Source organism: Osmia bicornis, chromosome 10, assembly GCF_907164935.1.
Source record: "Osmia bicornis bicornis chromosome 10, iOsmBic2.1, whole genome shotgun sequence".
Taxonomy (NCBI): Eukaryota; Metazoa; Arthropoda; class Insecta; order Hymenoptera; family Megachilidae; genus Osmia; species Osmia bicornis.
The window spans coordinates 8,867,375-8,889,264 of NC_060225.1; the positions used below are offsets into that span (position 1 = coordinate 8,867,375).

General features: G+C 43.3%; 1 protein-coding gene across 3 annotated transcripts in view; it reads left to right on the forward strand.

Annotated features, from left to right (window-relative positions):
• The window catches only part of LOC114876290 (zinc finger protein 423 homolog), a 45,267-nt gene that overhangs the window by 9,476 nt on the left and 13,901 nt on the right, over positions 1–21,890 (forward strand). For 2 of the 3 annotated variants that reach the window (XR_003789352.2, XM_029187575.2), the window contains exon 5: positions 6,064–6,135. Coding sequence is in view for 2 of the 3 variants with exons in the window: in XM_029187575.2 (XP_029043408.2) it covers positions 6,064–6,135 (72 nt within the window). In the remaining variant the exon portion in view is untranslated. Of the gene's footprint in view, positions 1–4,408; positions 4,496–6,063; positions 6,136–21,890 lie in introns of those variants that run through there. The other variant, XM_029187577.2, reaches the window with a different exon arrangement.

Consider the following 21,890-nt stretch of genomic DNA (forward strand, 5'->3'; position numbering starts at 1 on the left):
CCGTGTTCGCAAATAAAACTCACAATTTAATCATTTTTTGATAAAAAAATCCTCAAATGCTTCTATGTCTTCAAGAATATTACCAAAGTAATAATCTTAATTTAAAAGAAAATTGTCTCGGATGAATCGTTCCATTTCTTCGGGGTTAATTATTACTATTATTACTATTATGTACCAGTTTTTAATTTATAAACTAAACTGCAAATTAAAAAAGGAAAGGAAAGGGAGAGAGAGGGAGATGCATTTTCCCGTGGGAAACTGAAAGTCCTGTAGCTAGTAGAGCGACGACGACGACGGTAGGATCCAAGAGGTGCAGAGGAGGAACAGGACACGGAGGTAAAGAGGGCGCGTAGGGAGCGAAGGGAGGACGGTGAGGTGAGGAGGGGTGGATAGGGGGAAGACGCGAGGGGAGTTGGACGAGGGTATATTATGGGGAATGCCAAGGGAATCCCGAGGGACCAGGAGAACAGCCCAGTGCGCATGCGTCGAGCTGATTAGTTCTCCCTCTTCCCTTCTCCTCTCTCTCCTCTTCTCTCCTCTTCTCTCCACTCTACTCTTTCGCTGTTCCCGAGTGCTGGCAGCGCCAGAGGAGAGCACAAAGTCCCGAGGGATCTGGCCCCGCTGCCTCTTCGCACTTTCCACCCTCTTCCTCCCTCATCTCTCTTCTACACTATACTCCGCTCTCCTTTTCTTCCTGTTTTCCCTCTGCTTTCCTATCCTTCTGTTTCTCTGTATTTTTCTTCACCTACCAGTTTTTTCGATCCTCCGATAGCTGGCTTTTTTTTACCAAATCTTTGCGATGTTTTCTTGCTTCGAGGTGGTCGCTGAAATTAGAGGCGCGAGGGAAAAATGTTTGATCGATTCGCAGTGGTAGACGGGAAATTTCCTATCTCTATAGATTCAACCCTTTGATACTTAATTTTAGAACAAGTAGTTAATTACTAGAAGGTGTTATTTTTAAAATTCCAACCTCCCTGTTCATAGATTTCCAAAGTTCTGGAGCTACAAATAATTAATCCTGGAATTTCATATTGTTCCAGAAATTTAATACAGAAATGGCTACTTTTGGATCGCTCTTTCTGACCCTTGAGTCTCCGCGAACGTTCGGTATCGGTGTTGATGAAGAGCAAGGAAAACGGCTTTAGGTAGAATGGCACTTTCTCGCTGCGACTGTACTCGCCGATATAAGGTTGTCCCAGGTGACGAGCTGCCTCGGGCCGTGGCACGGCTCTACGTATCCCCTGGGACCGACTCTAGCTTCCTTCTCCTTCTCTCTCCCCTTCTTACCCTTCCAATCCTCTCCGGGATAAAACGCACACGTGGATCCTCGATACATGCATACACATACGAGCGCGATCTCGTAGATGCACCTGTGCTTGAACGCTTTCTATCACCTCGACGAACATCCTGATCCACCTCTTGAATTACTTTGTCTTGGATGGAATTAGGTGTAGCTTATGGTATGCGATCGGAATCAGTCTCGTGGATCATCAACGTTTTGTCGAGATAGCAATTAGAAGAAAAATACGGGATTTTTATTGTTCGGGAAATACAGGTATTCCCGGGTAGTGTAATTCCTGTTGTAAATCAACTCTCTCGCGTTATTCGACCAGCTTGCACGAAAAATGTTCGCCGCAAAAATTGCATGGTTTTTTAATCTCCGTATCCCGGTGTAATTATTTTCTTCATCGTCACGCGCGTATTTCGCTCGAATTACACTCTGGCTACCTCTATTTTTCGAGGGTTCGCCATCGTTTTATGCATTTTTTAATTGCTAAACAGCGGAAGTTTTGGGTGGGAAAGAAAAATCTGTCGAAGATGGAAATAAGAATCGTATCCGCAGCGGATGGACAGTCGGATGAAAGTTAAATTAACTGTTTGATCTCTGATTTCTGATGCACTTCTCTCCCGTTCTGCATTTCGGTGCGTGGAAACTAGCCACCGTACGAGGGAAAATATGATACGGTCTCGGGCGGGTTAGACCTTCTCGTTCCGTCATTATAAACTCGCTCTCTCGACACTCGCTATTCCCTCCTCGTATCTAATACGATTGTACTCACCCTGGTAAACTCGTGCAGTTGCAACTGCAACTGCAGCCGAATCGAACGCTCGCGCCGGTTTCGAAGATATTCGCGGATCCGCGTCGTTCAACAATACCGCCACGAGTCCAATCACTCGCATATTTCTTTTTAATATTTATTTCATTTATTATAATAATTTAACAATCAAAATTAATCACTGATTAAACATACGGCTTCAAATCCAAGTATCTTCGGTTCAAATCCCGATTTCCTAATATATTTTATTTTAATTAGTTTATTAATTACATTGAATTTAGTATAAAATTTAAATTATTTTAAGAAAATAAAAAATTCTTTGGTATTGTATTCTGGTTCCATTGTCCGATAATTGATCGTTCCACACGATATTTGATGAATTTCAAGAGCAGACGGTTTCTCGCGAGGCAAAGGAAGAAGGATGGTGTACCACCTGTTATTCGCGACACAAACGAATGAGAAGAAAGCCTCGAGGAAGTTTCCAAGGCTCGCTAATAACTCCAGGGTACTGGTGCTCGTTGTCGAGGCGCTTTAGTCTCCGTGGTAAAACTTGGTAACTCGAGGAGATAAAGGTAGCACGAGTCAGTGTCCCGAGGCCATACTAACGATCCACCTCCTAGATCGTGCTCGTATCTTCTCGGTCTGATCTTTTGCCGGGAGATCTGCTCTTCGTGCCAGTCCAGAGCTGAGCTTCGTCAGCCTCCTCGGAAATTGTCCCCTTTCGATTTTTCATTTTTTAACCAAAACTTCGCCGACTCTTCCGTCCGTTGATTCCCCGGATTCATTGTAGATTATTTTTCAATCACTCACGGAATTAATCCGCCGAGCGATACAAGTTTCACAAATTGAAAATGATACCAGCGGTGTAACGGGTTGAAGTTCTTGCGTTACACGTATAACGCGACACGCGTTCGAGTTCGTTAGAGTGGAGTAAGAAATTGTATTTCTGGCACGATGTTCTCGGTGTTAAGTTAGTATTGAAATGTGACGAAGCTAGAACTGAGCGTCTGGGGAGTAGAAGGCTACCACCACAGCCAACTTAACTTTCGTCCATACGTTCGGGTATCAGAAGTGGTATGCTAACTTTATGCTAATCTTTCTCTCCTTGGGCGGTAACACCATCTCTCACCATAGGGTGAGAGAATCCTTACAACCTATTTACCATTGCTTTCAATTTTCAAGTACAAAATAGTCCTCTGAGCGAAAGACATGGCTAGCGGAATAATATCTTACCCGCACAGTAATTCCTGCGCTAATTGGCCACGTCAGGTTGACGTGGGGTGGAAAGGGGTGAGCTTACACTCGGGTGACGTCATGTTTACGATACGCAGGTGTGTGCGCCGCTTTATGGTTCATCTCGTCGCGAACTATGACCCGGATCGATACGCGATACCGTCCGAAATTTCGACAGATTGATCCAGGAATATCCGAGAAAAAATTCAATTATCTCACCTGTGTCTTGGGTCGCTTCTCCTTTGGAAAATAAATTCGAACCCAATGGTTCAGAGGGAATTTTGAATATATCCCAGGGCTGGATCGTTCGTTTCGAAAAGTCTTGGCGGACAAACGGTTTCAAGGCTGGTGCATCTACGTCCCATTTGGGACACAGGGCGAAATTAATTCCTACGTAGCCCAGTGGTGTCTATACGCGCACAAATCCACTGATACACACGGATAGTAGGACGTAAGACGGTGGTGTCGGTAGACTAAGACAGAGGGAAAGGCAAGTTGGGCGATCCTTGTGCGGTAGCGAAGTACAAGGAACAGCCATCTTTCTCAGAAAGAAATTAAACTTTTCCCTGAGGTATACCTTCTATCTTCTCCTCTCTTAGGCGCTCTCTTTCTTGGCTCGCGTCTTTTTCTTTCGGTATAGCGTTCGGATGGTGTAAGGTCGAAGAATACTGGCACAGGACACATCGGACGACGTCGAAGGGTGACTTTGGCTAGCCTATTGCTATTGTTTGTCCCGTTCCCTAGGGATCGCTGCTGCCCTTAACAGTGGCGTGTGCCGATGACACTGTACCCGGTGTCTCGGACATTGATAGATTTCTCGGAATTCCGGCGATCATCTGAAATTACGTCCAACGTAATTCTATATTAAAAAATGAAATTATTTAAAAGCCTCCGGATATCATTTCGAATCGTTGAAAAATCATGAAATTTCGATTGAAACATCGACGAAAAATATAGGCGGAGGTTGGTCGTAAAGGATGGCCAATATTGCATAATTGAGTCGGTCGGTGAGGTTTATGAAAGAAAATTTCAGATGGCGATCGTGTTCCACGAGCTAGCAAGAAAGGCAATTTGGGTCGAATGAGAAGGAACGGTATGAGAGCCACTGGCTGGTTCCCTAGGGACCACTGGGAGCAGTGGGAAGTCTCTGTACCCGTGCTGGGGCTATGGCCTGGCTATGCCACGGAAGGGGACTCCCCAAGGAGGTAATTACCCTCCCTACGTTCGCCCAACCACCCACAAGCCATCGCAACTTCAACTCCTGCCGGAGTTACATGCTAATACAAAACCAAAACCGGTTCCCAACAGCTTCGAGCACAGTCGAAATTTATACACGCGCGGATACCGCCAACGGGAATCGCGCGATGAGTTTAACCCTTTCCTATAGTTGACGCATTTCGAATCTCGATCACGAACGGTACTTTCGTCAACTTTCCTCCCTTCAATTCGAAAGATAACTTTTAGATCTTACGTTTATAATTAACAAAAGTTAATTAAGTTTCGATGATTCGAATTTTGTCACCGAAATATTTCTATCCAAAATTCTACCCCGTGAAACTTTTCGATTCTTTTTTTTTTTCTTTTATTTATTTTATTTTTTTATTCGTTCCCACTCTCAATTCGCGTACTATATTTCGGCGGCAACGACAAACTGATTACCAACAGTGTCCCAAGCGCGGCCTTGGAAATCCCAAAAGTCATACTCGTAAAAAAAGACTATTGTACACCGCGGACTTCCGGGTTATTTATACGAGTTATCTCTTCTCTGAAACCACGAACCGGGCTGGTTCCAACGTTCCGCGGCCATGACTTATGAGCGATGATAATTCCAGAAGCTTGAAAACGTTTCTACGACTGCACCACGGGATACACCTTGTTCCCTTATAATTCCAACCGAGGCCGACTCTTATCAATGAATTATTAACGTATTCAAATAAACAATTAAACGTGGAACGGTGCATCGGCAAGTGGACAAAAGAGCCGGGCAAGACTTGTCGTGGAAGTTCCGTTCTCCGCGAGATATTCCTTCGAGGATCGTCGACTGTGTTACTCTTTCAAGAAACTACCCTTACATGTGCTCGCTGCTGCTTCTTTGAATCATTTAACGCGAAAGGAAGCAACTTGTCACGTTGTACGATTTTAATTAAAGATCATCTTCTAGTTTCGATCTTTCAAATAATCGTAAATCCTCGCCGTTTGTATTTCGTGTAATAATGATCGATCCGAGGCGTTGAAAGAAAGAAAATGGTGCTATCGCGAATGGAAGCAAGGTTGTAGTTGTTTCGCACAAGTTACGCTTAAAGTTGCGCTCATACTCCGGTGGGAAATTTGAATTTTGGCCAGTTTTCCTCGAGGCCGGCCCAAGGTGGCTTCGGTCTCCTATGCGCAGCAATGGGCTATGGGAGCCAATATCACCGGGGTATGGCACCCACGGGATTCACCTCGGCTCTTTTCCACCCTTTCTCGTATTATACGCATCCGTGTAGCATAAGGGGTCGTCTCTCGCCCGTTTACCGTCCACCACCCCGTGTATCTGACTTGGTTCTGCTCGATCGCCTGAAATCCCATGAAATTTCAATGTACCACCCCTATTAGGCAGTCCAGGGTGCCTGGAATTACCGTCTCTGGATTTCGGGGGCGGCTTAATAAAAAGCAGAATAGTATGTCCCGAGAAGATAAATCGAAGAAATTGTTGAAATATTTTTATTTTTATTTCTTTTCCTTCCTGACGAATATTCACAGTTTTAACTAATTAAACGAATATATGTTTCAGAGTATCTCCCAGAGGGAAGACCGTCTTCGATTCAAGGAGCAGACCTGGAGAATCAGAACAGCCTCGACAGCGGTGAGTCTCGATGTTTCCCACAGTGTTTCCTCTTTTTGAACCTCGTAAAACGTAGCCGCGTTCTCTCGTGCAAATTCGAAGCAGAGATTCTTAAGTCTCGTGACCCATAAAAATCCCGAAGATCCCGGCAAGATTCTAACAAGCAGCGAACCTCGGGCGATAAAGAGGGGCTCTCTCCCTTTTCTCTTTCTCGCTCTCTTGTCCGGTTAAATCTAGGGGTAAATTTTTCAAAGGAACCCGCCCTAAATTCGCAGGATTAAACGATTTCGCCTGTAAAACGGACGATATAAAAAATATTCTTCAAATATTTTCTATCATCGTTAATTACCATAATTCACGGTAACTCGAATTTCCACGAGTTCCACGTACGTTTACCGTAATTCGATTAAAGTAGAGTAACAGAGGAGTCGGATTCAGTTTGACTTGGTTTTCCTCGACCAGTCCTCCGAGTTCTCATTAATTAGGCTTCACGAATATTGTTACGGACGCGATTAATCGTCTCGTTTGATCGATTTGCGAGAGTAGAGATGATATTTTATTTAAAATAAAAGGAAATAATGAATATAGAGTAGTATTTAGACCCGGACAAATTCGAGACCGATGTCGGAGTTGTTTGTCGGGCGAGCAAACACAGGTCGCTTTTCGAAAGCGTAATCGAAATTGCGACTTGCTCGTCGACGAACGAGAGTTTCCGCGGAATCGTGATGCGGCCGCGGTGATTCGATTACTCTACGACAGCACAGAGATTCGGCTTTAGTAGCAGGCTAAGGGAAGTTGAGCGACCAGCTCTCTGGTCCGTGAATAAGGCCGAGAGGGTTGCTTTGGCCGCCGGCTAGCCAGCTACCTAACGCACTCCTGGGAAGACATAAATGTGTCCCTTTAGTAGTAGCATTCCGTACAGCGTGTGCAAAGACACAGATATATCACAAATATATATATCGGTTATCCTAGAATTTTTTTTTTCTTTCAAAGATTCGAATTTACTTATCAACCCTTTGAGGGTTCTTCTTTTTCTTTCGAACAAATTATTGAAATCTGTTATTTTAGGTTGTTAGGTAACGCAACTTACTCAGCATGTGTGCTTAAAGTAATTATTTATTAATTGTAACACGGTAATTATATTCAAACTTTAATATACGTAATGCAACACATGAAGAAGGCAGATTCACACTTATCACTCTTAATATTATATATATATACCATATATAGACAAAGGTATTACACTCAACAAAATCAAAGGTTTTCGAGATTCTGACGCGAGAATTGCAAAATTTAAAAATTTAAAAAATTCTGAAATAAATAGTACCAGGTATAGAATATATGCACTGTAGGACTGTTCAAAAATAACCGAATTTTTTGTGCCTAAAAAGTTTGCAAATGAATTTCGAATTAAAGAAAAAACTAAAAACAAAACTAGCCTCTCAAAGGGTTAAAAAAATTGCTAGGAATTCTAGCGATTGTTTTCGAAGGACTGCAAAATGATTGGTATCGTTTCGACTCTGGTCATTTAGTCATTCCAGTCACCCCAGCTACTTTTTTAATACCCCAGGGAGTGATTGCAACTTTAAGCGCGTAACATTACGAGCGTTCGGCTGCTTTCTGTCGGTTCGGAGATTGCTCGAAGCTGGCTCCCTTCTTTCTGCTCTTAATTTAGCCATCCCCCTACGGCCGAGGCTGGCCAACCAACCTCTTGGTGGTTTGTCCCTCGGGCCACCCTTTGGAATTCATTTCAGATGTTTATCTACGCCAGAGCTGAAAGTCGATCCTACCGATCGACCAACCGCGCCGGATTTACTTGACCGAACGGTGATTCGGGATTTTCTGTCGACGGGAAACAGGGTTGCTTCGACGGAATAACAAAGGGTTAACTTAGGCGTTGCTGATTAATCGAGCTTTGCGTCTTGCTCGGTTTACGTATCGCTTTGCACTTGTAACGCGATCGTAACTACTTTCTTTTTTTTAATTTAACGACGCCAATTAGGGGAATTTTCGAGCATCGAATTTCTTCTTTTATTTTAATTAGGCAGACATACTAGATTCTACCGTCGGTTGCTTCACCTCGGTACATCAGAGAATTCCGTCGGTCTTGAGACAAGATTACTTGACCATGTTCTCTGATTAACTAAGCTGTAACAGCCTCAGTGGATGCGTTGAAAATTTAACCCTGGCCCGTCTTTGGACACCGAGAAACCTTCAACTTGGTCATTCATTATTCGAAAGCAATGCAATCTGTCTCCTCTGCGAATCCCTTCGTCTAACCAGTCTAACACTGATGGTTGCGGAAGAAAGATATCTAATTTGTCTTCTCGAATTTGAATCTCCAAATTTTTCATCTTCCCTTCTTTTTCAAGTTGTCGATTAAATCCCTGATTCCGTAGGTTTACAAAATCTCTGCGGAACGCTCGATTTTCCTCGCTTTGTTCCCTTCGATTTCGTCGCTTAATTGACGTTAAGTGAAAACGGTGTCAATCGTGCGTGCAAACTGGCATCGATCCACCGTGAAAACAGACGGCTAAAAAGCCTGTTGATGAACGTGGAACAGAGCGTGAAAAGAACCAACCCCGACCGAGTCGAATGGAAAAAGAAGAACGCGAATAATCGAAGATAAGCAGAGATCAGAACGAAAATGACAAGAGAGCAGAAAGGATGAAGGATCATCGGAGTAGCCTCTGGTGTCTCTGGAAATTATTTTGTCCAGGATCAAATTTGGCGGGCTAGGGATCAGGGTTGAAGGTAATTAGAAAGGACGGACGTGGACATGGACGAGCACTTTAAATGTCTGGCAAGCATCGTCCTGCTGGTTTAATTCGCTTATTATTTAATGAACTTCTGACACCTGGCTGGACCTCTGTCACGAGACTTACCTGGATATGATCAAGCACCTCTGTTTTTAATATTCTGACAGTCTCAGCTCGTTAATTCTATAGACAGAATCATTCATGCATCAAAAATTGTTATGTAAAATGATGAATGATTTTAATTTCAATTCCTACCATCAAGAGCGCTGTGATACAATGCTGCTCGTTGTTGGTACAGTAGGGTGTGACACAAAAATGGTAAGGGTCTTTAGAGACCCCTTTGGAATGAGAGAAAATATCAGGAGGCATTTAACTTTTTGAAGTTGTTTATTTATTTCGGTACATATACATATACAGGTGTTTCTAAGGATTTACGATTAATTTTTATTAAAAATTGTTATTTACCGATCGTTTTACCGACGGTGTCAGTGAAACTTGCTCGTAGTTTCCTGGATTCTCCGCTGGCGCTGCTGTCCTGTCGGTATCACTCGCGCTCTCCAACTTACCGATAAAAAGAAATTTTAATTTCTTAAAAATTCAGTGAAAAAGAATCGATAGTCTGTCTAATTGACATCAATATTTTTCTTAATTCTTGTATTTCTTAACTTCAATTGCAAAATAGTCAGTTGCAACAGGAAGTTAAAATATCGTAACATTTAACTCATGACCTATTCTCTAATTTTTAACTTGTAACAAGAATAAATTCAGTATTCTAAACTCTGAATCTTATAAATTACCGCTTCCCGTTCAGACTACTTCCGTTCCCCGGTTTCACGGCATCCGCGGCTAATAAAATAATAAATACATGTCACGAGGGAGCCTAGTGTTTCACACCTGCAAGGTAAATCGAGGGTGTCTTCTCCTCGTTTCTCCTTCTTGTAGAATTTTCTTCTTTTTTTCCTTACCAACCACCACAGGAGCGTAGCGTCGGGTTTACACCCCCCTTACAATACCTCGGCGTACATTACATACAAGCCGGTTATTTCTCCAGGGAGTTTTCTCCCGTGAATGCCGCTCCAGCAGCAACACAACGAACGTTAGGTGTACAACGGATCCGCGAGAATTTTCCTTGCAACCCTTAATGTTTTCATTTCTTGGGAATATTATTTCTTCCCTTATATTTTGCAAATAAATGATCGAGAATCGTATCAGCCAAAAATAAGCTAATATTTTCAAACGTTAACATTGACCAGGCTCGTTGACGTAGGATAGGAGGGTGGTCGCGGGGGTGGTGTACCAGTTGCCGTGGCTTCTCGTACGACGGGGGCGTTGTACTCTCCCTCTCCGTCTCTCATGGCACCCATGGGAGTTTCGAGGAAAACTTTCGGGAAGCCGGCCGGAGGCGAGAAATTCTTACGGCGCCGGAAAGTTTGGCCAAAGCAGCCACGGCGTACTTTACCGCCTTGCGATTTCGCGTTATCGCGTCGTCTTCGAAGCCTCTGGTTATCGTTTTACCCAGGGAGAACGCATCCCCTTTACCAAACGAGAGGGATAGAAGTTGCGCGATTCCTGACGTTCTCCTTTTTCATTTCTTCTATCCTCCCGAATATCCTTGTTTCAAATGATCGAAGTATCGTTGGAAAGAATTGCACGAGGATCGATTAGGCGCAAGTATTCCAGGTACGGGCTTATTTACAGGATCGCGACAGGGTGGCTCGTTTACGAATGCAAATGGGGTCGAATTAATCGTAGCCAGTCTCGAGCGTCGGGTAATCATCATTACCCGGGATTATTGTTTTCCTGCCTCGTTGCAGCCAACGGAATTCCATGTGCGGCAATCGTGATTCATGGACGAAGGAACGAGGTGTTCGATAAAACCATTAGTTCGATGAAAGCCTTCCATCGCACGATCCTTGCCTCTTTGCGGGCTTTTATTACGATTGAAATTCTTTCCAAGCTTTTTCGAACAGAAGACAAATAAAAGATTATTGATTCTCTTTTTTTCTTTAATCACGATTGTTACTCCTCGCTGAATTATTCTACGATCTATTTCACGGCATTATGCTAAACGCGAGACCGATTTCTCTTCGGCTCTCGTATGTTATGCATGTTAAACACCCCCCTCTTGCGCATTCGTATCTCGTACGGATATGCTGGAATAAACCTTGCCCTAGTTTCGTTAACGAGCATCCTTTCAGGAGAACCTTGCACCCAAATATCGAAAAACGCAATCGAAAATAATAAAATAATAAATACATGTCACGACGAGGGAGCCCAGTGTTTCACACCTGCAAGGTAAATCGAGGGTGTCTTCTTCTCGTTCCTCCTTCTTGTAGAATTTTCTTCTTTTTTTCTTTACCAACCACCCCAGGAGCGTAACGTCGACTTTACAACCCCCTTATAAACGAATTTTTCAAGGGTTGTTTCTTCAGGAAACCGTAGATTTCGCGTTGTAGATTTCGCGAACGAAGCTAGGATTCTTAATTTCAGTCTGTCCGCGTCATTGAAGACCACTCGGCATGTACGCATGACCTGGCAAGTGAAATACAAAACTGACCCGTGCAGAGACGAACGAGACGTAACCGCGTACAGGAATCTCCTGTGCGATAAAATCTGCCGACCTACACCTCGGATACTTCGAAGAAGAAACGCCGCGCGTGCTAAGGGAACACGCGCGCGATACTCGACGATGTACGCATCGTTCGTTCGAATCGAAGCGAATCGGTGATTGCCAATTATCAGTTGAACGTTAATTGAAATAATGAGACGCCGAAGTTGGGACAAGTTTCGAATGATTTTTCTCATAGGAAATTTCGAATTAAGATTCCGACGGGCCGTATATAGGCAGAATATAAGTTGAAAACAGTCTGCATATCCCTTTACTATTATCGCGCAAGAAACCGCAAATCTCAGTTGAACGGCAATCCTTTCTCTCCGCGGAGAGAATTGCAAAGTGTGGGACAGTGTCGTTCTCCTCTTTCCTTTCGTCGCCGCACTTCCGTACGATTACGCGTGTCATTTTTCATTCTCCTCTTTTCAACGTGACGCAATGTCTTCGGAAGAGACGAGAAATTCTCGTTAAAAATACTGGCCGAGTTTTGTGATTAATACGAATGATCGGATGGAAATCATGATAGGTCGGAGAGAGCGAACGCATAGTGCAAGGGAATGCGAAGAGTCACCGGTTGTAATAGATCCACGGGGAGACACGCGTCTCCCCTGGGACACCGTGCAAGGTGATCCGTCCTCGTGATCACCGAACGCGAAGATTTTATCTGACCGAACCGGTGGCCAAATACTAATTGGACCCAGGCTTTATTTATACCCTTGTGTTACGCTTCGATGCAGCTCCCACAGTAGCTCGCACGTGTCAAAGGTTACACGTGGCATTCTTCCGACCAGCATCGCGTCGTCCTCTTCGGTAAAATAGCTGTCTTTCAATTTTCAATTTGTATTCGTTGAATAGCCTGTCGTTAGAATTTGAGAAAAAGGAAAGGAAAAATCGGCAGGATCGTTTTGGTCGATCTTGCGGATTTGCAGGAGTAGCGGACGATCGTCTCCCCGGAGAGTAAATCTCGTCGTGGCGCCGTTTAATTGTCCGTCTCTTAAGCGATTGCGGTTTCAGGGCATTTGAGACAAGGATCGAAGCAATTTGCCCTTTCGCCGTGGTTCGGGCTGGAGGCAAGAGAAAAAGGACACTCGGATCCGTGCCGTGCTGCTCGATGCACACGCGTGCATACGATAATCGACTTGCACGCCCACGTGTCAACCGCAGAGAAACGCTTACGGTTAATTGAATTCGCGTTACGGAATGAAACGTTGAAACTTCACCGTTCTGTGCTTTTGACGGACGAGTGTTGGGAAATTTGATGCACCGCGCATTTTATGCATTCTTAGCCCGATAATTTTTTTAAATAGAAGTTGCTTGAAAAATAAGTAACTGTTACCTTCGCAGTAAAGAAATAAGAGTCCAGAAGGGTGAAAAAAAATTTGCCCGGATATTGCAGCATCGTCCTACAATTATTCGCTCGTAAACTGCTAACAGACACCTTGTTGCCGAGTAAAAGAGGATGTACGCGTTATTAAAACTCGGTGTTCTTTCTTACGGTTTCGTTCCCATAACAATTTCTTCTTCGCCGAAGGCTTTGAATAGTTCGATAAATTACCATCGATCGTTTTGGTTAATCGACAGATATTTGATCTATAAATTTTCTACGATCTTTCTCTTATTTCGTTTTACTTCCTCTCGCATTTCAATCTTTCCTTTTACTCTTCTTTTCTATTTCTACCGTCGATGTTGGAGCTCTGGAAGGCTGACGCAGCTCTCAGCTCGATGTTGTGGATCGTAATCGAAAGAGAAGATGATGGATAAAGGCATCGACTTGAAATAAGGATAGTAAAACGAGAGAGGAAAGAGAAGAACGAAAACGCGTGTCCTTTAAGCTCTGGCTCGCACAAAATCGATACATCTGAAGATACATCTTCTATATTATTGTATTTATTTATTATTTTACAATTTTAAAAAATCCTCTTCGTTCCCGTCGATTTACAAGCGTAAACGCGAATTTGGTGCATTCGTCACTCTGGTTCGTATATAAGAGCATCCTCGAAGGTTCGACCACGTTACGGGTGTCTGTTGGGTCCATCGGTGTAAAGGATCGTATAGCAGCGAACGGAAAGGGCGAGGGTGGGTCTCGTATAAAGCATAGGTCGAAACGAGACCTGAGGGTGCCGTGGCTGACACCCATGGGGTCCATGCTGGAAAAACTCGGCTGTTAACTGCCTCAGACCGAGAGGCGAGCCTCCGCCATCACCGGTTCACCTATTATCCATAGCGTGTATCTTCCTTTCTTCTTTTTTTATCCACGATTCTTAACACAACCACTAGGGTGTTTTCTCGTTACTCGTGTTTTGTGTTGCCACGAAACGATTGCACCGGCGCTGCTTTATTTCGGCTCGAATTGAAACGTGCACCAGCTTGTTATCGGCTGGTTTATGTATCGGAAATTTATAAAAGGATCGGTGCTGTTTCTAAATAAACATGTTTTGGAAGGAGAAATTACGAAAGAAGAAATATTTGATTAGGAAGGGTATGGTGAGGTTGGTTCGACCGGAGTAGGAAGGGTATGGGGAAAATGGCAGGGGACCAACAATCGGAAAACAGCATTGTTGGTGGTCTGGTGTGTCGGCTGGTAGCTAGATCCAAAGCCAGAGACGCGAAAGTGCCGTTCGAGGATTCCTATTTCCCACGATCCCACTGCTGCCATACGAGCCCCGCAATACCTCTGTCTTTCTCTGCACTGCGGTAATCATAATTACACCTGCGGGTGCCTTCTTATCGCTCCACGCCCGATCCCGTGGCCCTCGCTGCCATCCGCCGAGAATCCTCCTACCACCGTTGCTCTTCTTCTGCTTCTTTCTTCAAACTTTAATCCTTCTCTTTTTCGTTCTCCCAACTTCGAGCTTTTTCCTCGTCAAAGGCTCAATTTCGAAGAGACACGTCGAATGAGTAATCCCTTGTAGTACAATTTCGCAATCGAACAGGTGTGTAGCGAGGAGAAGAAAAATTATGACTGCCACGAAACTCACTCGGTCAAGGTGAATCGCTTCGCGAACAATGCCAAAGTTTTATTATTTCGTTCTGGATCCTAGAATCTAGGACGGCTGTCTCTTAGAATTTTTGTTTTTAAAATGAACATTCGAAAACGTTGGACGAAAATTCGAGAAAACGTTTACAGTAAAGGATGGTTAGACGGAGGGGTGGGACAGTGGGCTGGAGAGGGTGGTATAATGCATTGAATTAGACGCAAATGCACCCTGGACACCAATTGAACGGGCTTCCTGTGCTTCGTGCTCCATCTCTCCCGCGGGAACCACCGCCTTTCCTGGATATACCACGCGTGTATACCGCAGCATACTTGGACACGATACCTACCAAGATGCCCGTGTTTTAGCACGCCACTTCGTTATCCTACGTGGAAATATTATAATTAAGCGAGGAACCTTCTAATCAGTCGTTCTTTAACCCTTCACGTTTTCCTCCAAATTTAAATAATTTCTCGTAGAAATCAAAGACCAAACTATGAGAACTCGATCTCTGTTCAGAATGCGATAATTGGTGTAAAAAAAAGAAAATCGACCACGTTTTTTTGACGAACATTCACCTGCGAGGTGGAAACCAGATACCCCAATCATCTTGTCAAGGGTTATAGAAACGTGTACAAAGGGTGGGCCACAATAAACCGCCCCTGTAAGACACCAAGGTCCGACAAGCACTCGAATGCTCGAAGATGGATCTATTCTTTCGTAAAGACTCGTCCTGGTTTTCTCGAATTTGAAGCTTTTTTGTTCGGAAATCGAGGAGGTTTTGTGAAATCTTTCACCCTTTCGGTGATACAATCCTCTATTAATCAGGAATTAAAATTGTAGTATAATTTCTACTCGTCATCCCTTGATACAGGCAATAATTGTAACGTTGATAATTCTGTTTGATATGAGAAATCAATTGTTTCCCACGAGATCAAGAGCACTTCGTCTTAAAAACTATAAGATTTGATATTTTTGATCCCTCGAAGCGAAGTTTCATCGCGATCGAGAAACGATCGATGTCGAAAGGGTTCGTAGGAGGAACGTTTAGCTGTGTGTCACATCAGCTCGTACCAACGAAGGGGTTCCATACTTTGTTTTATCCCCGGTTTGGCCGCGAAAGATATCGGGTTACGGCACCACCTAATAGCCATGAAAAGGGGACGCGGCATGGGCCCCCATCGACTCTTTCTTCACGGACAGGATATCCATTCTATATTATATTAAATCTCTCTTGGCCTCGCCTCCGACCGTTTCATTTCTTTTTCTCTCCTTTTTTTTTATTCTTCCTCTGCTTCCACGACGACGTTCGACGAAAAAAAAGGGCTGACCGGGGGTGGGGTACGAAGAAAGGGCGGTACGGTGATTTTGGTGGTACAGGGCCCTATTGTCGTGTGGCTCGGACATCCGATACCAGGAGAACCCTTACCCATCGGAGGTATACACCAAACAGAGCAGCACGCGAAATGGAGCGAAACCGACGGAACGATTCGACCATCTACCTACCCTTCCTGGAAACTTTAGAACATCCGCCGGAATCATCGATTCCGGGACCCTTTTCGGCCGAGATATGCACCGGCGAGGGTAGCTCGGTTTCGCTTAATTAGCCTAATTACGCCTGCCATCCGGACCTCGTCGCTCACCAGATTTCTTTCCTTCCCTATAGATTCCCGCGTTTCCACCAAATCGATTCGTACGAGATTCTCGTGAAAAATTTATTCATTTTGTAGGGTATCAAGGGTGCAAAGATAAATTGAACTGTTTTAAAATTTTTATTATAATAATTTGATGGTACAAAAGTTAACACCGGCTAGAGGATAGCTGCGAATAAGATACGCGTCTGGAGTCGAAATTAACGCAAGACGAAGCACGACGGGGGTTGATTCTCCCTGTTCATCCCTCGGGAACCGGTGTAATTCATCGCAAGAGGTTTCTCGTCCTCGATCCCCTACCACCTCGAAACGAGCGAAGGTCGAGTTGCCGAATTACTTGTAAATGTTTAAACTTCTTCTGAAAGGTACACCATCCTCCTTTTTCAAAGTTTCATCTAACTGACGATACTTTTAAATTAATTCCTTTCGATCTTTCGCAATTAATTTTTTTCTATTTTAATATTACATCAAGGGATTACGGAGCTTTTATTTTTTTACCTACATTCAATAGTTTGCTAATTAACTATTAAGTTAGTTAAGGAATGTAAAGTAGGCTTAAGGGATATTTAGATGGATGAAGTAGGAATAGCGAAGAAGGGTGCGGATACACGGACCCCATCTCCCTGGGGCCCGCGTCGAGTAAGATTGGCTCCCGGTGTTGACTTCTCATGGGACCAAGACTCAATTAAACTTTAAGATGATATGCTGATCCATCCTGACCCCCTTCGTCCTCTCCAAGTCTTCCATGATTCTACTCTCGCATCGATAACCATCGTTCCAGGATAAAAGGAAATTAATTTCATTCGTCGAAGATGGAAATCGTTATTGCTTCTTTCTATATTTTCTTTTTTTATTACAATATCATACGTTGGAATTTATCGAATTTTCGGATAGATTATTTTAAGTAATGGAATAATTTGAACGTGGAAATGCAATTAAATTGAAGTATCACCGGTCGAGTAAACACGTCGCTCGAACTGAAAGTGTTCTCGACGGTTCTCGGCTACGTTTCATCGAGCCTGCCAATTTCAAGTACTACTCGAAGCTTTCTTGACTTTCTAATTTCTCTTAAGCGATAGCCGTAATATAATTACACTTCGCTGATATAGATCCATCAAGCTAATCAATTTCATTCATTCTTTGGTAAATTAACTAGCAATATATCAGCCAGGATGGTTAGTAGATCGTTAATTTGATTATTAATTAATTTTCTATCGGTTATTAAAGGTTGAATAATTGTAAACGAAGATGGTATAAAATGAATGGAACGGGAATGGTCGATCATCTAAAGAGCGAAGATCGAGTTATTCCCACACTCAGCGGACGACCTCAGTGTGCGGAACTTTTCTTATATCTTTTGTCTTGTCACCCCGTTCTCCTTCCGTACGATTCGCTTTGCTCCCACGGAAAACGTGACTTTGGCTCGCAGTTAGATTTAACACTCGGACGGCTCCACTCGATTTCCTATTATCGATCCATTTCAATCTACAAATCGATTTCAATCTGTACCTCAATTTTTTTTTCAAACTCTCTTCGTATCTATTCATCGCTACCCTTTCGCTAGATGAATTATCTCTGATATTTAATAATCCTCCGATCGAGAGTTAATGGAATTTCGAAGCCGAAGAAAATAGAAAGAGAAGAGATCGCCGTTTGTAAATATTTCGCGGTACCATTCCGTGTCTTATTCATATTCATGAAGGTTCCGCTTTATTTTCGAGCAGAAGGCCCGCGAGGATGCGTGGGTGTCGGAAAACACCAGCAGACGACACACCGTTCCTCGTGTCACGCTACAGGAGGTCTCTCATTCCCCATTCAATTAATTTCAATTTTATCAACTTTTTATTCTTATTCATTTTATCAGAGTAGAATTTGAAAATTTCCAAAATATAATTCCATGGAAATCTTGTTTCGAATTTAGGAAGATCAATAATTTAACGAAGTCGAAATTTTCGATGTCGTTGAAGAAGAAAAAAGGGGGGCGCGTGAGAGTCGATGCTCCCCGGGTTTAACCTCCTGTCGGACCCCCTCCAGGATCGACACAGCACCCCTGCTGATCCCTGGTACCATGCTAACTGTCCTGTCATTGTCACGAGCCACACCGCGGGGACATTCGTTCGGCAACGAAGGATCCGCTTCCTTCGCATCAGTCACGCCCGATTAACTCCCTGTTGAAACTTCGAAGCAAGTTTCCACACGGTATTCTCCATTTTCCATGCTCCCGATACTCGATCAAAAGTATCTAGATCAACCGAAATGATTCATCAGACGGTGTTATCGGTAAAAGGTAGGCATGTAAGTGGAAGCGAGCGAGTTACACAAAGGTTAACAGCTTATCCGTGACCCATGGTTCCACGGTTTGGAATGCAACGGAGGGCTTGGAAGCCGGCGAAACGGGTCCGAGGTGGCACGAGCGTGTTCCACGGGTGTGCACGTTCTTACAGAACGTATTTGTCCCTTGGTGTGCACGTGACATCTTAATCTCTCCGTCTTTTCTTCTTCTTTCTCTCGGTGTGTCCGTTTATCCGACTCCCTGTTATCTTTCATCCCAGCGCATCCTCTTTTCCTTATTTATTACCCGTTTTTCCTTTGTCCGCTTCCTTTCCTTTTTTATCGATCATTATCTTTTTCTTTCATGGATTCCACTTCGAATCTTGGCCCTCTTTTTTTCTCTCCCTTTTGATGCTGGAACTCGGTGCTCTTTTTGTTATTTCCTTGGTTTCGCGCGTGTACCCTCGCGCGTACACGGTACACGGGGGCCCTTAATCTTAAGCAGAAGATTGTAATCTGAGATTTAGGTTCCCACTGTGGGCACCCACCTTTTCGTGCCACCTACCGGGGAGGGGAAACTTTTTGCCACGTCCTTCGAACAGACCGGAGAAATTTCTTAATTAGTCGTTTCTTAAATGGAAAATTCAAACGACTGAATCTTTCTCGGACTATCCGTGATCTCGCAGAGGGAATTACTAGAATTCCTCTGCTAGCTATATGTACAGGGAAGCAACAAGTAGTATCGAACCACTGTGCCACGACATTTAAGTCGATGTAGTCGTCTTGTTAACCTTCCACCTCTCCGCACTCCCTTTTCGCTCCTCTAAAATAAGGAATCTTCAAATTTTCATCTTCTTCCCAGCTAAAAATGTCTACGTTTTCTTTCGTGAAAGTGGGTGAACTTTCTTCGAACTCTTTGCTACTTTTCTTCCTCGTCGATGCACTTGTTGCGTTTTGCAACCGCATTGCGGTGGAAATTCTCCCTTAGTCGCAACAGTGTCTATGAAATAGATCATAGAAATTGCTAAACAATTTACACTTTCTTCGATCGTCACACCTGCTTTCGATACGAAATTGGAAAGCTTCGATCACTCGAGATCATTGAGAGGTTCCTGTTGAATTACCTACAGTCGTGATTAAGTCGCGTGCCCTTTCGTCATGGTTAGCTCTCAGGATCATCGGAGTATGTCGAAAGTCTTGATCACCTGTCTGTTCACAGTGGCCGAGCATCGGGGTTTTAAAGAAATAAAGAAGCTGCAGGTACCTGGGGCACCTGACTCGTGTATACACCTGCTACTGCTTCCATTTCAATCCAATAGACCAGAAACATCCTTACAATTTTTTTATAATTTACACTCGTACTCTGCGTATTAATTAAAGGATGATACTTCAATTAACGAATCTCGGCGAAAATTCTCAAGTCATTCGGGCGTGGGTGTTAATCGATGGATCGACTATCAGTTCGGAGGATCGTTTAACAAAGATATCAGGCAGGTGACGAAGATTCATTTCGTTCAGTCACGAATGATCGAGCGAAATGCAGACGAGAGTGAACGGTCCGCTGGGTCTTAATGGCGGTTTCGTTGAATCCTCCGCAGGATCCAGGCGGTCCTCTTTGATATCCTGGCCCCCCAACGAATTAAGGCTTCACCTGGCTGACCTCCTCGTGGTCGGAACCAGTACACGTCCCCGGCAAAAACTTGACGCTGGGTGCTCGATCCTCCGCGCGCCAAGGGAGCGTATTAGAAAAAAATAAATGAGCTCGTCTCGCGTGGATATCGAGGGTGGATTCGGTAGCCCCGAAAATCACTGGCGCGAATCACTTCCATCATTTTCATCATCGATTGATTTTCTTCTATTGTTTTCAGGTTTTATGACTCTGATGAAATTTAGCGATTCAGAGGGTCCTTTAAATATTTCAACAGTTACCCTCAAAACTTTCTGGTTAATAAAAAGTTTTTTCTGAAAATGTCCTTTGATGGTGGGTCGAGTATGTCTCGAGGGAAGCACAGGAGCAACAAAAAAATTGCTAACATTTTAATTATCATCTGAAGGTTGTAATTTTCTTGGGAAAAAATGGGTACTCCTGGGGTGGTCCGTAATTTAGAAGCTACTGGAATTTAGAAGCTTCGAAACCAATAGAAAACTAATTTGTCCTCTGACAAAATCATCCGATTCCCCCGAGAGATCTCGGATTCGATCATTAGACACGGCAGCTAGAAAATTTTCAAAACTGCCAGTCACTTCGAGAGGTATCTCGGTTTCAACATTTCCCACTAATTAAAATTAAAATTACAATTGAAATCTGGTCGACCTTTTACCAGACAATTAGCTTGAAATTTAAAGGTACGAAAAATTAAGACTAGGAAGGTAATTAAGGAGTGCCATTAGAGGGATGACATTAGGAGAAAATAGTAATAGAGATCGAAGATAAGATCGAGTAATTATGGCTGAAAGGTGATTTTTAATTACACCCAAAGCATTCGTAATTAAGACCGTAATAACAAAAAAGTTGTAATTAGAAGAATTATTTGAATATTGCAATAAAATTGAATAAACCGTGATCGTTAAAATGTTAAGTAACTTATAATTGAACACTAATGAACGTTTTTGGAAAATGAAGTATCTTATGGTTTACCATTAAGGAGAAGTCGTAAACCTTTTGGCTAATGGTCACGCGACTTAAGACACAGGGGTGCTTGGCTTCTTTTAGCCCCAAGATGGCGGCTAAGATAAACCGTGTCTAGGGTGCACCATTTACTTGGGTAGCCACTTCCGGTCAGAAGGTCGCTTCCTGCCCCGTAAGGCCGAACCGGAACCTTACCCCTTCTTACGTAAGATGGGTTTAAATTTATTGTGCCGGGGGAGCCATTAAATATTTCTGTCGGATCAGTTTCTATTTATCAAGAAGGATTTATACTATTTTTTACTTTATAAAATTTCATGTTTTTGCTCGAGTTATTGTTAAGAACGATTACGCGGGGACGGTTAAACCGGAAGTATCGTAAGAGAGCAACAACTACCGGTCCGCCCGTTTCTCGAGGTTGTTAAGACAGTTTCGAGGAGTTTATGTTCCTTGACCGGAAGTTCGTTCGCCACTCGCATTTGCATTTAACTAGAAAGGGGTGCCGTAAGATACTTTCAAACTATTCAAAACAATTCACGAGTCGACAATTCCTAACTACATAAATTCATTTTCTAAACTCCGAATCTTTCTAAATATTTCCGTTCGAACGAATCCGAATTGTTAATCGCGAGATAAGAAATCCTAATTTCTAACGCGTTGTCGCATCCGGTTCAAAACAATTCACAAATTGACAATTGCTAACTAAATAAATTATAAACTATAAATTAATTTTCTAAACTCCGAATCTTCCTAAATATTTCCGTTCGAACGAATCCATAGATTGTTAATCACGAGATAAGAAATCCAATTTTCCAACGCGTTATCGCATCCGGTCGAAAGTTAAACACGACTTTCCGAGTTACTCATTCAAATTTATCGCGC